At 33.3% G+C, this 21716-nt stretch overlaps 1 protein-coding gene across 1 annotated transcript in view; it reads left to right on the top strand.

Moving 5' to 3' along the window:
* The window catches only part of LOC145334319 (teneurin-m-like), a 229148-nt gene that overhangs the window by 62342 nt on the left and 145090 nt on the right, over nucleotides 1-21716 (top strand). The window contains exons 4-5 of the mRNA XM_080179731.1: nucleotides 9085-9132; nucleotides 17277-17343. Of these exons, the coding sequence (XP_080035857.1) occupies nucleotides 9085-9132; nucleotides 17277-17343 (115 nt within the window). The remainder of the gene's footprint in view (nucleotides 1-9084; nucleotides 9133-17276; nucleotides 17344-21716) is intronic.

Below are 21716 nucleotides of genomic sequence, written 5' to 3'. Positions count from 1 at the left end.
TGTTCTTGCTTATATTAATTACAAAAGTTGCCATTTTAATTTTCTTTGCCCAATCCCTTGGTTCGCTGCTGGTATCTGATCTAATTGCATTATATATCCCTTTGTTATATCTTTCAACAGGGTTTGAATTAGGGTTTCTAGCCGGAATTAGTATAGTTTTAACTCCCATGCTTTGCATGACGCTTTTAAACACTTGTGACGTAAAATTTGTTCCCCTGTCAGATCTGAGTGCTGAAAATAAACCATACGTAGGAATGAATTCTTCTAACAAACATTTTACTGTGCTTTCTGTAGTAGCATCAGCTATTGGGTGAGCGAAAACATAGCGTGAGTATAGACATACTAATATTAGTACAAACTTTACCCTCCCCCCCTGAAACATTACTTCTGTCCAAGGGCCAATTAGATCAATAGACACACACCCCCATACTCGATTATATCTGGCAGACTGAGTTATAACACTGTTGTGTTTAGGGGATTTATTGTATTTTCTCAAACAGTTGATACAATTATTAATTCTGGTTTCCACCAGTTTGTTTACCCCAGGTAAAAAATAAACGCTGTTTATTTTTAGTGTAGTTTCGACTACCCCCCTGTGTCCGCCCCCATATCCGCTATGAGCTAATTCAAATATTTCATTATATAAACTTAAAGGTGCTACTGGTCTTTTTACATGTTTACCATTGGGTAATGGTTGATTGAAAATAATGATACCTTTATCAAATTGCAAATGTGGTAGTAATTTAACCAACATTTCCTCCCTTCCATTTAAAACTTCCAATTCCCCTTTGGTAAATACTTTCCCTTCCAAAATATAATTTTTTATTTTTGATAAAACAGTATCATTTTGAGTAGCTAATATCCAAGCTTATTTATCTGACCCCACTCGCACCCCCTCTACCTTAAAGATTTGGTCCTCTAGCGGACATGTGTCGAGATATGGATCTAAAGTATTGTTATTTATACACTGTGTACATTCATCAATATTATGGTCTTTACACAAGAATTTCCCTCTAGATACATTATCTGCATTCGCATGTAATTTCCCAGCCCTATGTTCAATGGTAAAGTCAAATGATTGCAGGAAAGATATCCAGCGGTGTGTGACACCATTTAAAGAGTTTTTTGTCCAAGTCTTATATTTAGTTAGACTCATTGAGTCAGTCCTAACAACGAATGGCCGAAATCTAGCTAGGTGCAAAAATTTCTTTAATACAAAAACTAAACAGGCCATCTCACCCTTCCACGCTGGATACCCCCCCTCTGCCCCATTACACTTTCTATTTGATATACCGATAATCTTTTCTTTTCCTTCCTGAACTTGAGAGATTACCCCTGCATAATAATGACTACTATAATCGATATCAAATATAAAAGGGTTAGGATTTTCCCATTGAGGGTAAGACTTTGAGATTGCTTCATTGAACATATTTTTAAAATTATCCCACTCTGAATTTAATTCAGTGTCCCATTCAATTAAATCTTTATTTCTTAACCCATCTAGCTTGTGACATAATTTTGCATAATCTTTAAAGTATTCACGATAGTAACCTGCAAAGCCCAAAAATCTTTGCATGTCTTTACCCGTCCTAGGTTTGGCCCACCTTTTTACCGTATCCAAATATCCCTCATCCATTCGTGTACCTTCCTTTGATATTATATGCCCCAAATATTGACACTTTTCTGTGAATAGATTGCATTTATTTAAATTAAGTTTTAAATTTGCCACCCCCAAAACTTTAAACACCTTCTCAATGTGGCTTAAATGCAGGGATATTTCCTTAGAATATATTATAATATCGTCTAAGTAACTCAAAGAAAAGTTTTCCAATTCCCTATTTAGGCTCATCACCCGTTGCATTAACATGCAAAAATAGCTAGGGGCATTAGACAATCCGAAGGGAAGGCGGTTAAAAAGATATTGCTTATTATTTGCTGTGAATGCTGTGTACGGTCGACTTTCTTTATCTACAGGCATACTGTGGTACGCTTGTGTCAAATCTAATGTGCTAAAAATCCGCCCCTCCCCCAACCTTTCTAAATTATCCTGAATTAGTGGTAAAGGCCATTGAGTCTTTACCGTCTGGTTATTAAGCAGACGGTAGTCGACAACAAATCTTAACTTCCCAGGGTTCCCATTCACCCCCTTTTTTCGCACAGCAAAAATTGGGCTGGACCAATTAGACATTCCCTCACTAATTACCCCGGATTTTAGCCAATTATCAAGTTGTTCCCTAAGACTTTTTTCATAGGTGGGGTTAAGGGGTATGACTCGAGATTTAGTTGGAATTGCCCCAGGTTGAAGTTGTATATTAAATTGCATGATATTAGTATGTCCAATGTCCCAATCTCCTTTTGAAAATATATGAAAATTATCCAAACAAATTTTAAGTAATTTACCCTTTAATACTTTGTCATTCTTTAGAATTTCATTTTCATCCAACCTTAAATTTTCTTTTAGAAAACGTATTCTTTCCAATAAATCATCTGTTGATAAAGAATTAATATCATTAGATTCAGGTGCCTTTTCATATGAAGATTGAAACCCACAAGCAATTTTTATCCCTTTTTGTAATTTAACCTCTTTCCCACTCATATTTACTAAATTAATTAAACACGTCCCATCAGAGTTTGGCCTATAAACCCCTTCCAAAACCATAAGACTTGTATTAATTAATATTTTATTAGTGTTCGGACCGACATACCATTCCCGAGAGTGAAATTTTGCAGATGGCGCTTTTACTAGGAGCGTTGCCCCCCCAGGTACTATGTTTGCCCCCTGACATAGTGTTAGGTTAAATTTTTGCCCCCCTACTGTTCGCATTGATGATTTTTGGTGATTCTTAATCCCCGGTACCCGTACATCAATGTTTTGTATTAATTCTTTTAATTTAGGAATTTTACTAACTTCTGCACAAATTTCCCCCCCCGCTTCGTACGGCGGCAGTTTAAAGTGAACACCCTCTATTTGGATTTCATTAGTATCAAATAGTAAATTTATTTTATTGTTTTGCAAGAAACGTAGACCTAAATTTACCACTTTACTAGTAACAGAAGGTACATAAAATGTTTCTACAAACGAACTTTTAGATTTATCCAATGTGAACCTAAGTTGCACCCTCCCAATGATTCTAACTGGTTCCAAGTTAACATTTAAAGCTTGTGCTTCTAGAGGCCAATAATTTATATTATTTTCTTCCAACAATTCTTTACTAATTAACGAATGGTAGTTGTTTCCGCTATCGTATATACAATTAGCGGAAAACAACTTCCCCCCCCTCTCATTGTTAAAATGTATGCTAGAATAAGCCATGATTTCCCCCGTCTACCCCATATACTTAGGTTTTACTTACTTGACTTCACTTTAAAATAAAATATACACTACAATAATACATATATGTAACAATATATGTGTAACCAATTAATATCAAAATACTCACTTTGATTTTTTGTTTTTATAACCAATCAGAGTAAAAGCCAAAAATAGACTGTGCTTTCAAGCAATGTCTTTTTGGCTTTGCTAAAAATGTGTTGTTGTTGTGTTTACCCCCAATGAAAAACAACAATCTTAACTTCCCCCCCTTCTCTTTTCTCCGATGCGTCACGGAGAAGATTTGAACCCTATAGAAGCCCATTAAGCTGTTTTAATGGCCCCGCAGGCAAGTGCGTCCTATTATCCCACCCCTTCTTTTGCCCCATTTTGCTAGTGCCAAGATTTTGTTTTGACAGCTTATATTTTTGCAAACTTCCCCTTTGTTTTGCAACCCGGGCTATTAATTACTCACCAGAGATAAATATTTGCCAACGTTTCAAAACAACCTATTAGGAAGATTTTACAGTACAACCGTATAAAAAAATTTGTATTTTGTTTATAAAAAATAACCCCAAAATGTTTTTTGACTCAGCAAAACAGTTTTATTTGCAAACGTTTCAAAAGAACATTAGTTCTGATTGTAAAGTAACCCTAATTTTATTTATGAAACACCCTAGTGTGTTATGCAAAGATAATCCATTATAATCCTAATAATGGATATAATATTGCAAGCTAGTCAAAACAATATTAATTTTTGTTTTAGAAATCAACCCCAACTTATCTAATTTCAATATAAATAATAAAAGGCGCTACTATCATTTTATATATAATAGCTAGATAATTTATTAATGTACTTTAACGAAAATATTTTTTCTTTGTGTCGACATAACCCCAATCAAACTTGAACAAAATGTGTTTATAATTCCCCCAATTTTAGACATAACCCTTTTAAACACATTTGTGCACAATAATATTTTTGCATATCCATATCAATATAGATCTACAATAATAATATTGTGTTAACTTTTATGTGTTTAAATAGGCGTATGATTTTGATTTGCTTCCATTCCCGCGGCTATTAAATATTCGATTTCCCGCGTCAATTTATCATCCCCGCCGCTTTTAGCTTCCACCTGATTTACTTGTCGAGCAAATTGATCCGAAATTGGCCGGGATGAGGGTTGAAATCTAGTTGCTGCCCCCTTGTTTTCCTTGTTTTTGTTCATTTTCCCAAAACGAGAATTTGGTAGGGGTGGTTTACCATCCCTTTTTATAAAACATTCATTTGCTGCATGGCCATCTTTATTACACCACCAACAAATAAAGTTCTTTTTCATTCTCGTATTCAAGGCTGCGATCACATTCAACAATTGCTCCCCAGTTATAGGATCTGTGCTATCTATAAATTCTGCAAGTTGTCCTTCCGAATGTGGGTCATTTTGGACAATGCCACTTTCATCCCTATTTATTTCCCCGTTTTTGACCTCGTTAATGACAATTTTGTCATTCTTACTCTCTTTCTTACATTCTAGTTCATCCTTAGTGGCCGTAGTAAAGCAAGAATCTATATTCTCGGTTTCTCCCTGCCCATTGTTAGCCCAAGAGATGTAATGGGCCCCTCTCTTTACCATATAGTTCAAGTAATCCCCATAGTTTTCTGGATTCTTTATGCTCTCCCCATACTTAGACATGTCCCTGGCTAGCTCTTTGTGTTTTAAGCCCCTTGCCACATTATCATAAAACTCTCTCCATTGTCTTGCATTGACCGAACTTGGATGCATATTTTTATATGCCTTAAGCTTTTTAGTGAAATACAAATCCAAGGGTTGGCCATCATTTTGCTTTACAGTGTAAAACAACTTTGCTGCGGTTTCACCGTCGGCATAGGGACTTAATATGCGTCGCAACTGAAGGTAATATTTAAAGGCCGACGCCGAAGCGAAGCGTTCAGGAGTAGCTATTAACCCCACCATATCTGGCTTGGCCTTCATGACTTTTTTGTAAAGTACTTTTTTGATAATACTAGGATCATCAATCAAATTTTCCTCAGCGCCCCTCCATAGTATAGTGAAATAATCCTCAAAATTAACCCTAACATCCCAATCAGGTGAAAAGTTGTTAAAATTATCATTCCATTTAAGTTGGCGCTCAATTCTACGAGTTACATCCTGTGCGGAATCGATCGCACCCCCCTCCCTAGTACTCCTATTAAGAGAAATACTCAAACTTTCAAAATAAGTGTATCTGTCAGGGATGACAGGGATTTCAGCGATCAATGCTTGTTCAAAATTCGAAAAATGTTTCTCATAACAATTCACCCAATTTGTATTGTTGTCGGGGCCCCAAAAGTCAAACATACTATTTTTTAACTCGCCAGGTGCCGTTATTTTGGACTTGTCCATTCTACCCGCCCCCTCTATTAAGTGAGAGGTTGAAACATGCTCTCCATAGCTAATATCCAATGTATCGTCCATACTTCCACCCGCCAAACCCATGGTTTCCAATACTTGAACATGTTCAATCCTGTCCTTAATATAAGAGTCCAGATTCCCATCCTTGGGCAGGTCCTTAGCCACTTTCCTAAGCTCCTTAATATCCGTTGTTACCCCAGTTAATTTAACATCAACATCATTGGACAGAGCATCTTTTTGTTCCTTAACCTGTGCCGAAACTAAATTCGCCACTTCAGTTTTGGATGCGTTAATTTCAGTTAATTTGGCTGTTACATCTGCCATGAACTTATCCATGGCCGCCCTGAGCTCCTCAACCTCCATATTAATATTCCCCTTCTCAGCCATCATAAAAATAAGAAGTCAAAAAGTTCAAAATAAGATTGGCAATTTAGGAAATTAGAAAATTGTAGATAAAAATAGGCAGCGAAGGTTCTATACAATTCAACCTATGAAAAGTACAAGACTGCGCCAAAATTGTAGTATAGACGTAGGACAGATCTTTCTGAATTATAGAGCAGATTTGCTACTTCTACAAATAACTAATGTCACCTTGTTTAATGTTGATCAACACTTTATTAATAATATAGTAGATTCAATAATAACTGGATATATGTATATATTACTTATGATTCTGGGTTGGTATAATGTAACTGTGGTGTCCACACCTAGGGACTCAAACCTACAGCTACAGGGGAGCGAACCTAGCTAAGCTAAATTCTAAAACCAACTGAAGTTGTCTAGCTTTGCATTGTTTTACCTAAGCCCACAGCTTATACTTTATTGACAGCTACCCCTTTTGGCCATTATCCATTTTAGCTGTCTATTTAGACTAATTATTAAGATCAGAGCAAAGCTAGTCTTTAACTTATACTACACTAGTATTAATTTCAGAATAGTTATTTATCGCATCGTAGAACAGACAGCTTTCTGCGGATGTTAAAATGAAAAATTATTAGATTAACTGATATTAATTTTATGATTTTTATGTTATTATTCATGAAAAATTGTTTTTTTAATTCGGTGATATAGTACATGATTTTTCAGTGTAGCTGAGAACCGGTTCTAATCCAGCAGATATTAATCGGTTTTGAAGCCATACTGGAAAATATTATTTTAACTAAAATTAAATGCAAGTTAATTTATCATTAATTAAATACTGAAAAAACCTCTTTATGTCAGAATTGGTTTTAGTAAAATTGATGGGGAGGTCGGAGGTATCAATTATATTTCCTTTCATAGTTGGACAAAAATATAACCGTTGAAAGTTCGTTGTTGATTTTATGACATACTAGTGGCTATTTCCCTAGTATCTATGTGGAAAGAAGGCTGTAAAAATAGCTTGATATCATTCCATATGAAAATACAATAGCATAAAACCATTAAGGACCTATATATCAGTATATATTGAGATTTTAAACTACAGACAAAAAATGTAGTTTTTTCAAGAATATGTCAAAAAGACAGCAAGCATTTTTTTGGTAATTGTTGAATTACTATGGTTTGTAAGTTTGTATGTGGGTATTAATTTGACAATTGAAGCTTCCCTAAAATGTAGAACTCGGATCAGCAATTAATTAAAGTAAAAGTTATGTTTTTATCGTATTTTATCAATAATAAGTCAAAAAGACAACAAGTAATATTTTGGCAAATGTCAAATTTCCAGGGCACAATTAATTTGTAAGTTTGTATGTGGGTATTAATTTGACATATTAATCTAATCAAAAATTCATTGAATTATTTGGTGCTAGTTGCTTCGCTGCTAGCCTCAAGGGGAGGCCAGTAAAATAGACTAAAACTACCCAAAGACATTTATAAAGCATTTTGAGAAACGACCAAGCTAATATTGCTTGATTCACTTCTACAAGTAAAGCTTCAGAAAAATCCTTAATACTTTATTTTTTGTTAGGCTCGCCAATACCCTTCACAAGAGAGTCAAATCTAAATCTATAATCTGAAGTGGTTGGTTTAAACTAGCAGTGTATAAACTTTTCAACCATTGATTTTAGAGAACTGATAGGGGAATTTTGTTTATCATCATTGGGTATATAAATCGATTTATTGTCCATTGTCTTATCCCTTAAGATCTCTGAAAATCTTACTGGTAGACCCTCAGCAATTTTTATTGTTTTGACTTGTGCCAATTTTAAAACCAGATTTGTTAAGACAATTAAAAGTTCAGTTCTTAAAATAATTTTCGACACTTTTTTTGGCTACTCGATGCAGGGTTATTTTATCCGTATATAAAAGTAACATGGTGTCAGTCCGTGTTTTTGTAGCGAAAGATACAGCCATCTGCTGGACCGATATAGTTCTCCTTGGTAGGGAAGGTTTATTTTTTTTTTTTTTTGGGGGGGGGGTGTTGGTTACTATGAACTCCCAAGAAATATCTTTAAAAAATGTAGCTTCTCTTTTAAAGTATCATACAATTAAATATAAGTATTTTTCATAAAAATAGGATATATACTTGTTAAAAACTGAGCTTTTAGCTTAGTCCAATAAAATGTAAGCTTAATAAGGCTATCTAAGTCCTACAGACCTAATTGGAACTCAAATATTAACATTTGTCCTAATAACAATAGACCTATTATTTGGTTTAAAATTGAGGGGATTAAACCAAGGGGTTGGGGGGGGGGGGAGTGGGCCCTTCATTTCTTATTATGAAAAGAGAAAGTTAAAAAAATTGGCATAAACCTTCCCTGGACTCACCAGAGGCTTCACTGTAAAGGAGAATCTTATCGGTACAGCGGTTAGCGAGATCTCAAGCTACAGACAGACTCCTATACATCCTGTAACTTTAACACTTAATAAAAACTACATGGTAAAAAAAAGAAAGATCGATTATATTATATAAAAAATATGTTACTGGGAAAAATGTAACTAGTTCCCTGTATTTTTAATTATGCCTAACAAATAATCGTAAAAAAGCTGCCCTCTTAAATTGACCTTTGCTTGATTTTTAACTTTCTTTTCAACTATTCCAAACTAATCCTTATGTTAAAGTAACATGATACCTTTCTGTCTGTGTGTGTTTATGTTTATGTGTTGCAAAGGATCTCACTAACAGTTGGACTGATATTGTTCTCCTTAAGAGTGAAGCTGTATAAAGGTCCAAAGAAGGTTTAAAACTATTTTTGGTTATGTTACCTACACCCTACCTAAAATAAATTGTCCCCCCCAAAAAAGAACTTTTTTCTTCAAAACTTCAATTGAAAATCGAGATTCGACTTAGTGCTTAGACAGACACACACACACAGACAGCTAGATAGACAGATATCTAATAACTTATTCCTCAGTTGATTAATGTGTTCTAATTTTTAGGAGAGAAGTTACCAAGACTCAGGGTTCTCTGAAGATACGGATCTACAGGTAAGATTTGTTTCAGAGTAGCACTGCTTCGCTACAAGCATAGACGTCCATGGGTAGGACAAGAAAGGGTGTTTACCACCCCTTAAAATTTAGAATAATACATTAGATACCTTTAAAACCCCTTATTTTACCCCCCTAAAAATGAAAAGCTTATACGTTCCTGGCTAGAAGTCATAGTTTGTCATTTAGACGTTATCGTTCTTGTTAGATTTTAAACAAATATTTTGATTTTCGAAAATAGGCACTTCCCCCTCCCTTATTTGAAATAAATTGAATATTTAAGAGAGAGGTTGTTTTTTGTGTGTTTGTATTTTTCGTTTAGGTTAAGTAAGGGCACAGCATTTATGAGCCCAGCAGGGGTTAGGCATTAAGACATAAAATACCCTCATCGTATTTCAATTTATTTAAAAATAAGAGAAGGGGGTTTCTTTGCTTGCTAGGCACTTTGAGGGAAAGCAGTAATTGTAAAAAACTGTATCCTACAATAATAGTGTCTGCCTTTCTTTATATTTCTAAGTGACTAACGGACAGACAGACGTACAGAAGACACAGAACCTTAAGTTATACATAAATAAAAAATTGCCTAAAAACTCATTTTTTGTGTATATTAAACTTAATATAATATGTATAAAAAATTTAAGTTTTTAAGTTCGTGGAAAATTGTCTGTAATACGATGCTATACATGATTAAACAGTATGGTGAGACCGGTTCTAATACAGTGGATATTAATCGGCTTTGAAGCCATAATGTAAATTAAAGTTCCACATAAAATTTTAAAAATGCCTAAAAAAATAATTTTTTTATATAAAAGTTAATATAATATGTATAGAAAATTAAAGTTTTTAAGTTTTGACATGATGACACTAAATTAAGAAACTATGGCTACACACACACACACACACACACACACACACACACACACATACATGATAACACTAAATTAAGAAACATAACATTAAGGAACATGGACATGTTTTGTTTTAAACTTTTCAACCAATGAGAAAATTACAAGATTACATCCAGGGATCTTAATGGATACGACAATTGGACGATAAAGTGATTTGCATACCCAATGGTGATAAACACAATTACCACTTAAATAGATTAAAAATATTGGTTGAAAAGTTGATATACTTCTAGTATAAAAACCAACCAATCAAAAGTCACTAAAAGAACCCAAGGTTTTTGAGCCAATGAATAAGATAATACCTTGGGTACCAGTATAACTTACAGTCAAATGTCCCATCCCTCCCAACAAAAACCCAACTTAAATAAGCAGAATAATCTTAACCTTATTTACACAAAAAATAAATGGGGGAAAGACTAATTTATTGTTCATTGTCCTCTCCCCGTATTTCTTTATAATGAACCTTTTTAACTTTGTATATTTTGGTGTTCCATAGCTTCCACTAAATATCATTACTGCAAATTGTCTAATATAAGAGGGAGGGAGGCGACATTGGCTGTTTATTACACTAGTCCCCAAAGTCTTTTAATAACGTTTTATTATTCGTTAGTTTAACAACTTTGAGGGACTTTTATTCAATTTTGATTGGTTGGTCATTTATTTAGTTAAGTGTCCAATAGTTTCATCCACTAATTGTAATCTACAGAAGGGGATTTTTGTACAATAACATTGGAGATGTACATCAATTTATCGGCCATTGTCTTATCACTTTAGATCCCTCATATTTTGTTCGATATTCTGAATTAGCGGTTTGGATGATTTATAAATGTGCTTCATAAGCGGTAGTGAATTCCCACCAGTTTAACTTTAGACATTATTATTAAACATACTTTATGTAGTCTTGGAAAAAAGTAATTTTTCATTTTTAAAACATGTTTTCTTACTTTTTCGCGCAATTTCCCCCCTTTTTTCAATGATTTTTTTTCTTTGGGGATTTTTATGGGCTGATAATCTAAAAGACTTATTAAATTAAATATATCTACCCACCTTCTTAATAAAGTATATATCTATCCACCTTCTTAGTAAAGTATCTATCTATCCACCTTCTTAGTAAAGTATCTATATATCCACCTTCTCAGTAAAGTATCTATCTATCCACCTTCTTAGTAAAGTATCTATCTATCCACCTTCTTAGTAAAGTATCTATCTATCCAACTTCTTAGTAAAGTATCCATCAATCTACCTTCTCAGTAAAGTATCTATCCATCCATCTTCTAAGTAAAGTATCTATCAATCCACCTTCTTAGTAAAGTATCTATCTATCCATCCCCTTAGTAAAGTATTTATCTATCCACCTTCTTAATAAAGTATATATCTATCCACCTTCTTAGTAAAGTATCTATCTATCCACCTTCTTAATAAAGTATATATCTATCCACCATCTTAGTAAAGTATCTATCTATCCACCTTCTTAGTAAAGTATCTTTCTATCCACCTTCTTAGTAAAGTATCTATCTATCTACCTTCTTAGTAAAGTATCTATCTATCCACCTTCTTAGTAAAGTATCTATCTATCCACCTTCTTAGTAAAGTATCTATCTATCCACCTTCTAAGTAAAGTATCTATCTATCCACCTTCTTAGTAAAGTATCTATATATCCACCTTCTCAGTAAAGTATCTATCTATCCATCTTCTTAGTAAAGTATCTATCAATCCACCTTCTCAGTAAAGTATCTATCTATCCATCTTCTTAGTAAAGTATCTATCAATCCACCTTCTTGGTAAAGTATCTATCTATCCATCTTCTTAGTAAAGTATCTATCTATCTACCTTCTTAGTAAAGTATCTATCTATCCATCTTCTTTGTAAAGTATCAATCTATACATCTTCTTAGTAAAGTCACCTTCTTAGTAAAGTATCTATCTATCCACCTTCTTAGTAAAATATCTATCTATTCACCTTATTAGTAAAGTATCTATATATCCACCTTCTTAGTAAAGTATCTATCTATCCACCTTCTTAGTTAAGTATCTATCTAAGTATTTTGTTGTAGTAAAGCAAAACTAAGTTTGCTCATTAAACAAGGATCTAGAATGAAACGGCCCCTTTTCATTAAATATCCAAATGAATATACTATTTCTTGGATGTTGCACCAGATTTTCATGTTCTCTGATGAAGTGAAACTTGTAGCTGGGTAAATAAAGATTTTTCCCCGGTATAATATCCAAGTATGACAATTTTAGTGAAATATAACTCAAGGCCCTTAATGAAAAGACAATGGCCGATGAATTGATGTACATCCCCAATGTTGATACACAAAATTACACCTCCTATAGATTACAGTTCTTGGTTGAAACTTTTGACACTTAATGTAATGAATTAACCAAGCAAATAAAAAAGTCACCAAAGTTTTAAAGCCAATGAATAAGATAACTTGGTTATAAAACTTTAGGTACTAATGAAAGATGTTTATAGAATTGCACCCTTTAAACTTAAACTGTGGAGCAACTTTGAATAGTTTTGGAGAAACATTGGATTCATTTAAACTATCTTAAAACAAAGGACATTGCTTCTCAATATCTAGGGGTAATTATGTTTATCATAATAGAGTATGTATATACAGGTAGGGAGGGGACACTTTAGTTTTGGAGAAATATTGTATTCATTTAAACTATCTTAAAACAAAGGACATAGCTTCTCTACAAAAAGGGTAATTATGTTTATTTTAGTAGAGTATGGACATCCAGGTAGGGAGGGGACACTTGAGTTTTGGAGATATATTGTATTCATTTAAACTATCTTAAAACAAAGGACATAGCTTCTCAATATCTGGGGGGTAATTATGTTTATCATAATAGAGTATGCACATCCAGGTAGGGAGGGGACACTTTAGTTTTGGAGATATATTGTATTCATTTAAACTATCTTAAAACAAAGGACATAGCTTCTCTACAAAAAGGGTAATTATGTTTATTTTAGTAGAGTATGGACATCCAGGTAGGGAGGGGACACTTGAGTTTTGGAGATATATTGTATTCATTTAAACTATCTTAAAACAAAGGACATAGCTTCTCAATATCTGGGGGGTAATTATGTTTATCATAATAGAGTATGCACATCCAGGTAGGGAGGGGACACTTTAGTTTTGGAGATATATTGTATTCATTTAAACTATCTTAAAACAAAGGACATAGCTTCTCAATATCTGGGGGGTAATTATGTTTATCATAATAGAGTATGCACATCCAGGTAGGGATGGGACACTTGAGTTTTGGAGATATATTGTATTCATTTAAACTATCTTAAAACAAAGGACATTGCTTCTCAATATCTAGGGGTAATTATGTTTATTATAATAGAGTATATATATCCAATCCAGATAGGTATGGGACACTTGAGTTTTGGAGAAATATTGTATGCACTTCAACTATCTTAAAACAAAGGACATAGCTTCTCAATATCTAGGGGTAATTATGTTTATCATAATAGAGTATGTACATCCAGGTAGGGGGGGGGACACTTGAGTTTTGGAGATATATTGGATTCATTTAAACTATCTTAAAACAAAGGACATAGCTTCTCAATATTTAGGAGTAATTATGTTTATCATAATAGAGTATGTACATACAGGTAGGAAGAGGACACTTGAGTTTTGGAGATATATTTTATTCATTTAAACTATCTTAAAATAAAGGACATAGCTTCTCAATATCTAGGGGTAATTATGTTTATCATAATAGAGTATATATATCCAATCCAGGTAGGTATGGGACACTTGAGTTTTGGAGATATATTGTATTCATTTAAACTATCTTAAAACAAAGGACATAGCTTTTCTAGAAAAGGGGTAATTATTAGGGCGGGTTCATATCGGAATTAGACAAAGAGGGGATATGCAACAGATAAAATTAACCTTAAAAACATTTCTGACTGAAAAAGAATTTAAAAAAACTGAGTTTTAGAACGCGACCACTAAAAATATTTTTCATTACTTAATATGCAAAGACGACATTCAAAATTATTTTGAATGAGGAACTTTTGTCCGTTTCAAAATATCTCGTTCCTAGCCTTAGAAATCACTAAAAAAACCACAATTTTTTAAGGTTTATTGAGAATTGTCTCTTTTGTAGAGGTTTTTTAGATTTTCTCAGGCTAGGAACGAAATTTTTTGAAACGGTCAAAAGTTCCTGATTCTACTCCTCAATGCCTTTCCTGGGAGCACCATGAAGCCATAGTTCTGATTCAAAAAAAAATTGACTCCCATTTACAAATAGCTATACAATTGAATGTCTGGTCGTCAGCGGTTTTAAGACTTGGGATAAATTTTAAATCATCCAGAGGTGTATTATACTCATACAAATCATTTGCAGATCCCCGCTTTGGCCTCAGAAAAAAATGTCCAAAATCGACCCACCCTAGTAATTATGTTTATCAAAATAATTCCACATTTGATAGTTTAAACTAGAAGTGTCTAAATTTTTCTGCCAATAAGTTTAATCTACAGATTGGGTAATTGTGTTTTTCATAATTTGGGGAGTATGGACCTTGTTAGACCTATATACATATTTATATCTGTATGCAACAGATAGACAGACAGACAGACAAACATCGTTCTACTTTGTATCATATATGTCTATATTATGTTATGCAATAGATAAACAGACAGACATTGTTCTACTTTGTAGATTATATATGTCTATATTATGTTATGCAATAGACAGACAGACAGACAGACAGACAGACATAGTTTTACTTTGTATAATTTATGTCTATATTATGTTATGCAACCTGAACTATTTAAACTAAATAAAGTCCTTCTAGACTAACTTAATAATAATATTGAGTTTTTAAAATAGACAACTTTTCTTTTATTAGCATTTTTGAGGGAGGGAGATTTGACTTTAAATTTCAGTGGTACCCAAAGTTTTAAAACAAAGTTAACTTATTTGTTTGCTCTAAAACTTTTGGTAAAAACTGAGTAAACCAGGGATCTAAAGGGATAAGACAATACCCGACAAATTGATGTACTTCCCCATTGATGACACACAAAATAACCCCTTCTGTAGATTAAGATAAGTGGTTGAAACGTTTGGACACTCAACTTAGTTAACCAACTAATCAAAATTCATTAAAAGTCCCCAGAATTGAATATTGAATACAAAAACATTATTATAAAACTTTGGGGACTAGTGTAATAAACAGCTCATTGTCTCCTCTCTCTCTGGAAACCCCAATCTATTCTGTATATCTATAATGTCCTAGTTTTCTAAGAAATGCCAAAAGTATGACTCTAATTATAATAAAGTATCTCAATCTTGGGAGGAAGGGAGGGAACATTGGACTGTAAAATTACACTGGTACCCAAAGTTTTATAGCTGTGTTATCTTATCCGTTGGCTCAAAAATTTTGTTGGTTACGAAATGGTAGTGTCCAAACTTTTCAACCAATAATGGGAATGTATATCATCAACTTATCTTAATACAATGATAAAAAAGCCCATAAGAAGCGCAGCAATAACAATGCAACAATATTTGTTATAAAAAGTGAATAATAAATCAGGGAGGGAGGGGATATTGGGCTGTTTATTACACTACTCCCGCCGAAAAAGTTTTATAATAACGTAATCTTATGTTGGCTTAACAACTTTGGGGTCTTTCATTGAATTTTGATTGGTTGGTTCATTAGTTTAGGTGTCCAATCGTTTCAACCACAAATTGCAATTTATGGAAGGGGTAGTTTTGTGCATCATCATTGGTGATGTAGATCAATTTATTCACCATTGTCTTATCCCTTTAGATCCCTGCTCACGCTCTTGCAGCTAATAATGTTGTATAACTATTGTTTTATTTAAGTTTTAAAAGGTAACATTTCGTGTCATCATTGGGGATGTAGATCAATTTATTTACCATTGTCTTATCCCTTTAGATCCCTTGCAGCTAATAATGTTGTATAACTATTGTTTTAAGTTTTGAAAGGTAACATCTCGTGTCATCGTTGTGGATGTACATCAATTTATCGGCCATTGTCTTATCCCTTAAGATCCCTGAACTCTAACCCACCCACTCATGCACACCCTTGCAGCTAATAATATTGTATAACTATTGCTTTAAGTTTTGGGAGGTAAAATTTTGTGTCATCATTGGGGATGTACATCAATTTATTCGCCATTGTCTTGTCCCTTTAGATCCTTGAGGCACGTGCACCGAAAATGTGCGATTCCCTTCACCCCCTGCCCCCCCTCATGCACGCCCTTGCAGCTAATAATGTTGTATAACTATTGTTTTAAGTTTTGAAAGGTAACATCTCGGGGCCAGCAGCAGATATTTTGCTGCCAAAAAGATGCTTTTAAAAAGGGACACTCTGTTACTTTAATTCTTTAGGGGTAGATACATTGATATACGATATACGTGGATATGTTGCCGTGGGAAGATTGTCGTCAATTTATCTTGCTAATATGGACCTTATTTATTGGTCAGTTCGTTTATCCAGTAGGAGGGGAGAGGAAGGGGACATTAGAATTTAAAATATGTTGGAACCTTAAGTTTATAATCACGTTATCTTATTCGTTTGCTTAAAAAATTTTAGTACTTTAATGAATTTATGATCTTAGACCAGATTTTCATGTACTTACTCTAATAAAGTGAAACTTGTAGCTGGCTAAAATAAAAATCTCCTCATCCTGTACCCCATCCACTATCTTCCTACTGGATGATCGAACTGACCAATACGTGATGTCCACGTTAGCATCCTAAATTGATGACAATTTTTCCCCTTTCAAAATATCCACGTAATTTCTATTTCCACTACTTGACTAGTGTCCTTTAGAATTATTAAGTTTATTAATATTGTGCCAGGAAGTTTAACTATTTGGCAGATCTTAAATTACAAGCTTTTCATAAATTATCTACTTTAATTAACATTTATATTTTATTACGAAAATGATTTTATAACATTAATTATATTTTAAAATAAAATAGCCTAAAACCATCCCGAGATCTATGTGATGCTTCCCTAAATCATATTGTATTAGTAAAAAACTACTCTCATATTTAAAAGTGTTCACTGAAACATTTTGGTGAAACAGGATTTACTCAGCTCCTATTCAAGATAGATGGCTGAAAATTTTTGTCAACATTCCTATCATTATGGAACATAATTAACTATAAAACATCCATGGCGGTCCCACAGCTTTATACCAGGTTTTTGGCTATTTTAATAATTTTTTCATTTTTTAGATGAATCCAGTTGCCACAACGTATCTCGGCAAGACCAAATCTGGGACCATTTATATTGAACCTAGTGGTGAGTCACTTTTTTTTTTGTAGATTCTCTATAACTTACTTTGTCTGTCTGACCATCTGTCTGTCCGTATGACTGTCTGTTCATTTACATTGAACCTAGTAGTAAGTTATTTTTAGTATTTCTCTATAATTTATTTTGTCTGTCCGTCCGTCTGTCTGTCCGTATAACTGTCTGTTCATTTTCATTGAACCTAGTGCTAAGTTATTTTTTTAGATTCTCTATAACTTACTTTGTTTGTCTGTCTGTCTGTCTGCTCGTCTGTCCGTTTGCCTGTCTGTCTGTCTTTCTTGTCCGTACAGCTATAGACCTAATCTGGGACCATTTACATTGAACCTAGTGGTAAGTGTAATTTTTGTAGATTTTCAATAACTCACTTTGTCTGTCTGTCCATATGTATTTTTAGTAGATTCTTTATAACTTTGTCTGTCCGTCTGTCTGTCCACATGGCCGTCTGTTCATTTACATTGAACCTAGTGGTAAGTTATTTTTAGTAGATTCTCTATAACTCACTTTGTCTGTCCGTCCGTCTGTTCGTCTGTCTTTTTGTACGGCTGTAGACCTAATCTGGGACCATTTACATTGAACCAAGTGGTAAGTTTATTTAGTAACCAAAGATTTTAAATAATTTACTTCGTAGTTCTGTCGGTCTGTCTGTCTGTACGGCTAAAGGAAAAACATTATTTTCTCAGCTTCTTTTAAAGATATAATGCTGATTTTTTTGTGATTTCTATGATCCCTTCATTGTTATGTTCTATTCAAGATATAAAGCTGAATTTTATAGTGAAGGTTCTTATGACTTATGCATATTCAGTATATACATTTTTTTGTCCGTCAGTCTGTCGGTCATGCTATGAGAGTCACTAAACTTGATGTAGTAATATTGAATGAATTTTGATACTTTCCCCTTCATTTATAGACATACGTTTATCAGGACTTTGGGCTTTTAATATACTAGTCCCCAAAGTTTTGTAATAACGTGTTTTTTTTATTTGTTGGCTTAATAACTTTGTAGAATTTCATTGAATTTGATTGGTTAGTTCATTAAGTTTAGTGCCAAAGCGTTTTAACCACTAATTGTAATCGACAAAAGGGGTAATTTTGTGTATCATCATTTGAGATGTACATCAATTTATTAGCCTTAGTCTTATCCCTTTAGATCCCTGTCCTTTTATGCAAAAAGAAATCTCTCTGAAATGATTTGATCTACATAGAGAAAAGTGACTGTAAAAAATAGTTACAACCGTTTGCCTTTTTAAGACCATCTTTTACAAGGGAGGGAGGGGATATTGGTCTGTTCATTATACTAGTCCCCAAAGTTTTATAGTTACATTTTCTTATTCTTTGGCTTAACAACTTTGTGGACTTTAATTGAATTTTGATTGGTTGGTTCAAAAGCTTTTTATTTTAATTGAATAAAGAATAATTTGTTGTTTTATCATTGGGGATGTACAATTTGTACATCAATTTATCGGCCAGTGTCTTATCCTTTTAGATTCATATAAATATGCATGTATTATGTATAGTTTTTATTATCTCTTTGCTCTAAAGCAGCTTTTCTGTTTTTACTATGTTCGTTTGTCTTATCATTAACGGGTTTATTACAATAAAAAGCCTATAATTTAAGGTACAGGGCGGTTTTAAGCTATTTTTCTGCCCCCTAATCATATGTAAAAAGTGCTAAGGCTTAAAATACTAAAAATATGGCTTAGCTTTTTTTGGATGTTGTCATCCTTTTTAAGAATTTATCGTTATTCATATACATTGAAGCTTAACAGGGATCTAAAGGGATACGACAATGACCGATAAATTGATGTACATCCCCAATGATTATACACAAAATTACCCCTTCTATAGATTACAATTTGTGGTTGAAACGTTTGGACACTTATTTTAATAAATCAACCAATCAAAATCTATTATAGGTCCTCAAAGTTGTTAAGCAAACGTATAAGGAACTTTAGAGACTAGTGTAATAAACAGCCCAATGTCCCCTCCCTCCCTGTATTCATATACATTAAATCTTGCCCTAAAAGAGATATTCGATAAGCATATATGAAACAATCTTATTTTTTTCTTTAAACCATGGCTGACAACTTTAAAGTAAATACCAGGGAGGGAGGGGATATTAGATTTTAAATTTCACTGGTACCCAAAGTTTTCTTTTTATTCGTTTGTTTAAAAACTTTGGGTACTTATATTTAATTTTGATTGGTTAAGTACAAACTGAGTGTTCAAACTTTTCAACCAATAATAATAATATATTCTTTACTTATTGGGGGGAAGAAAGGGTGTAGATTGTTATTACATGTCAACCCCGATATTATTGAAATACTCGGGGTATAATGAAAGTAAGAGTCATGCTGATTTTACGGACATGCACTTTTTGTAGCGAAGCTTTACTACTCTATACTTTGCTTTTTCTGTTCGTCAATAATGAAAATAAATTTTTATGCTTTTTGAAAATAATGATTATTGAGACAATATCATTTAGTCATAATTTACAGTGAGGGGAGGAGACATAGGGCTGTTTATTACGCTAGTCCCCAAAGTTTTACAATAACATTTTCTTATTCGTTGGATTATCAACTTTGGAGACTTTTATTGTCTTGATTGGTTGATTCATTAAGATGAGTGTCCAATCGTAAAAACCACAAATTGTAACTAATTAAGGGATAATTTTGTGTATCATCATTGTTGATGTACTAAAATTTATCGTCCATTGTCTTATCCCTTTCGATCCCTGCATAATTTACCTACAAACTAACTACCAAATTATTGGGGGAAGATTGATTTATTATTCATTGTCGTACCCCTGAAGGCCTTGTAGATCATAAATGAGTTATGGCAAAATACAAAAACTAGGTCGTGCTACACATACAATGTTAACATATCAGGGATCTTAAGGGATAAGACAATGGACGATAACTTGATATACGGCCCCATTGATGATAGACACAATTTCTACTTCTGTAGATTTTAAGTATTTATGAAAAGGGATAGTAAAAGTACCCAAAGTTTTTAGGTCAACAAATAAGAAAAAGTAATTATAATCTTTGGGTACAACTTAATATAACATTCCAATGTCCCTCCTTCCCTGGTAAAAATCCACTTCCCTTTTTTTCCTGCAAAAGTCACAATGTTACTAAACATAAAATATTTTTAGAATACTTTTTTTCTATAGAGGGAGGGACATTGGACTGTAAATATCACTGGTACCCAAGATATTTAATCATTTTTGGATTTGTCTACAAACTTTTCAACCCGTAATTTAGTTTTTTGAAGCGGTAATTTTGTATGAATATATGGTTCTGCGTTGATTAATCAAAGCATAAAGTCAGGAATCTAAAGGGATAAGACAATGGCCGATAAATTGATATACATCCCCAATAATGATACATATAAAATTACCCCTTCTGTAGATTAAAATTATGGGTTGAAACGTTTGAACACTGAACTTAATGAATCAAAATTCTAAGTCCCCAAAGTTATTTACCAACGAATAAGAAAACGTTGTTATAAAACTTTTGCGACTATGGTAATAAACACAGCCCATTGTCCCCCCTCTCAATCTCTATGGTAAGGACAAAAACTGTTTAGAATCGTGCTCGCGCCAAACCCACAAAATTGACCTCTAGTCAATATTATATATGTATATAGGGTGTTCTTGTAATTAAGCTGTAAAAAAAATAAGAGGAAGGGGACATTGGGCTATTTATAAGACTGTTTTCTTATTCGTTGGCTCAAGAACGTTGGAGACTTTTATTGAATTTTTGATTAATAGGTTCATTAAGTTGAGTGTCTAAACGTTATAAGCACTAATTGTAATCTATAGAAGGGGTAATTTTGTTTTTTGTCATTGGAGATATATCAATATATCGGGCATTATCTTATCCATTTAGATCCATAACCTAACCATGTATTAAAAGAACCTTCAGATAAAGGTTTGGCTATTAAAGAAAATTAAACAATACTCTATGAACACTTCTATATTTAACCCCGCAAGAACGAATCATAATTTCAAGGGTTATATAATCCTTTAAATAGGATTTTTTTATTATAGAAAGAGTGACAAAGATTACAAAAACAATTTAAATTAAATTGAAAAATTAACCTAGACCCTGAGAAGCAAACGCTTTACGGCAAAGTGGTATAATTCACCCCCCTCCCTTTGCCCTTGACGTGAAAAACCAGGGAAAATGGGGACTTTTGGGCTGTTTATTACACTTGTCCCCAAAGTTTTCTTATTGAATGGCTTTACTTAGGGGCCTTGTATTGAATTTTGATTGGTTGGTTCATTAAGTTCAATGTCTAAACGTTTCAACCACTAATTTTAATCTACAGAAGTGGCATTTTTGTGTTTTATGATTGGTGAT

Source organism: Acartia tonsa, chromosome 12 (genome assembly GCF_053477335.1).
Source record: "Acartia tonsa isolate MP-2025a chromosome 12, ASM5347733v1, whole genome shotgun sequence".
Lineage (NCBI taxonomy): Eukaryota > Metazoa > Arthropoda > Copepoda > Calanoida > Acartiidae > Acartia > Acartia tonsa.
Note: the sequence above shows the minus strand (reverse complement) of the source record. Positions and strands in the feature narration are given on the sequence as shown.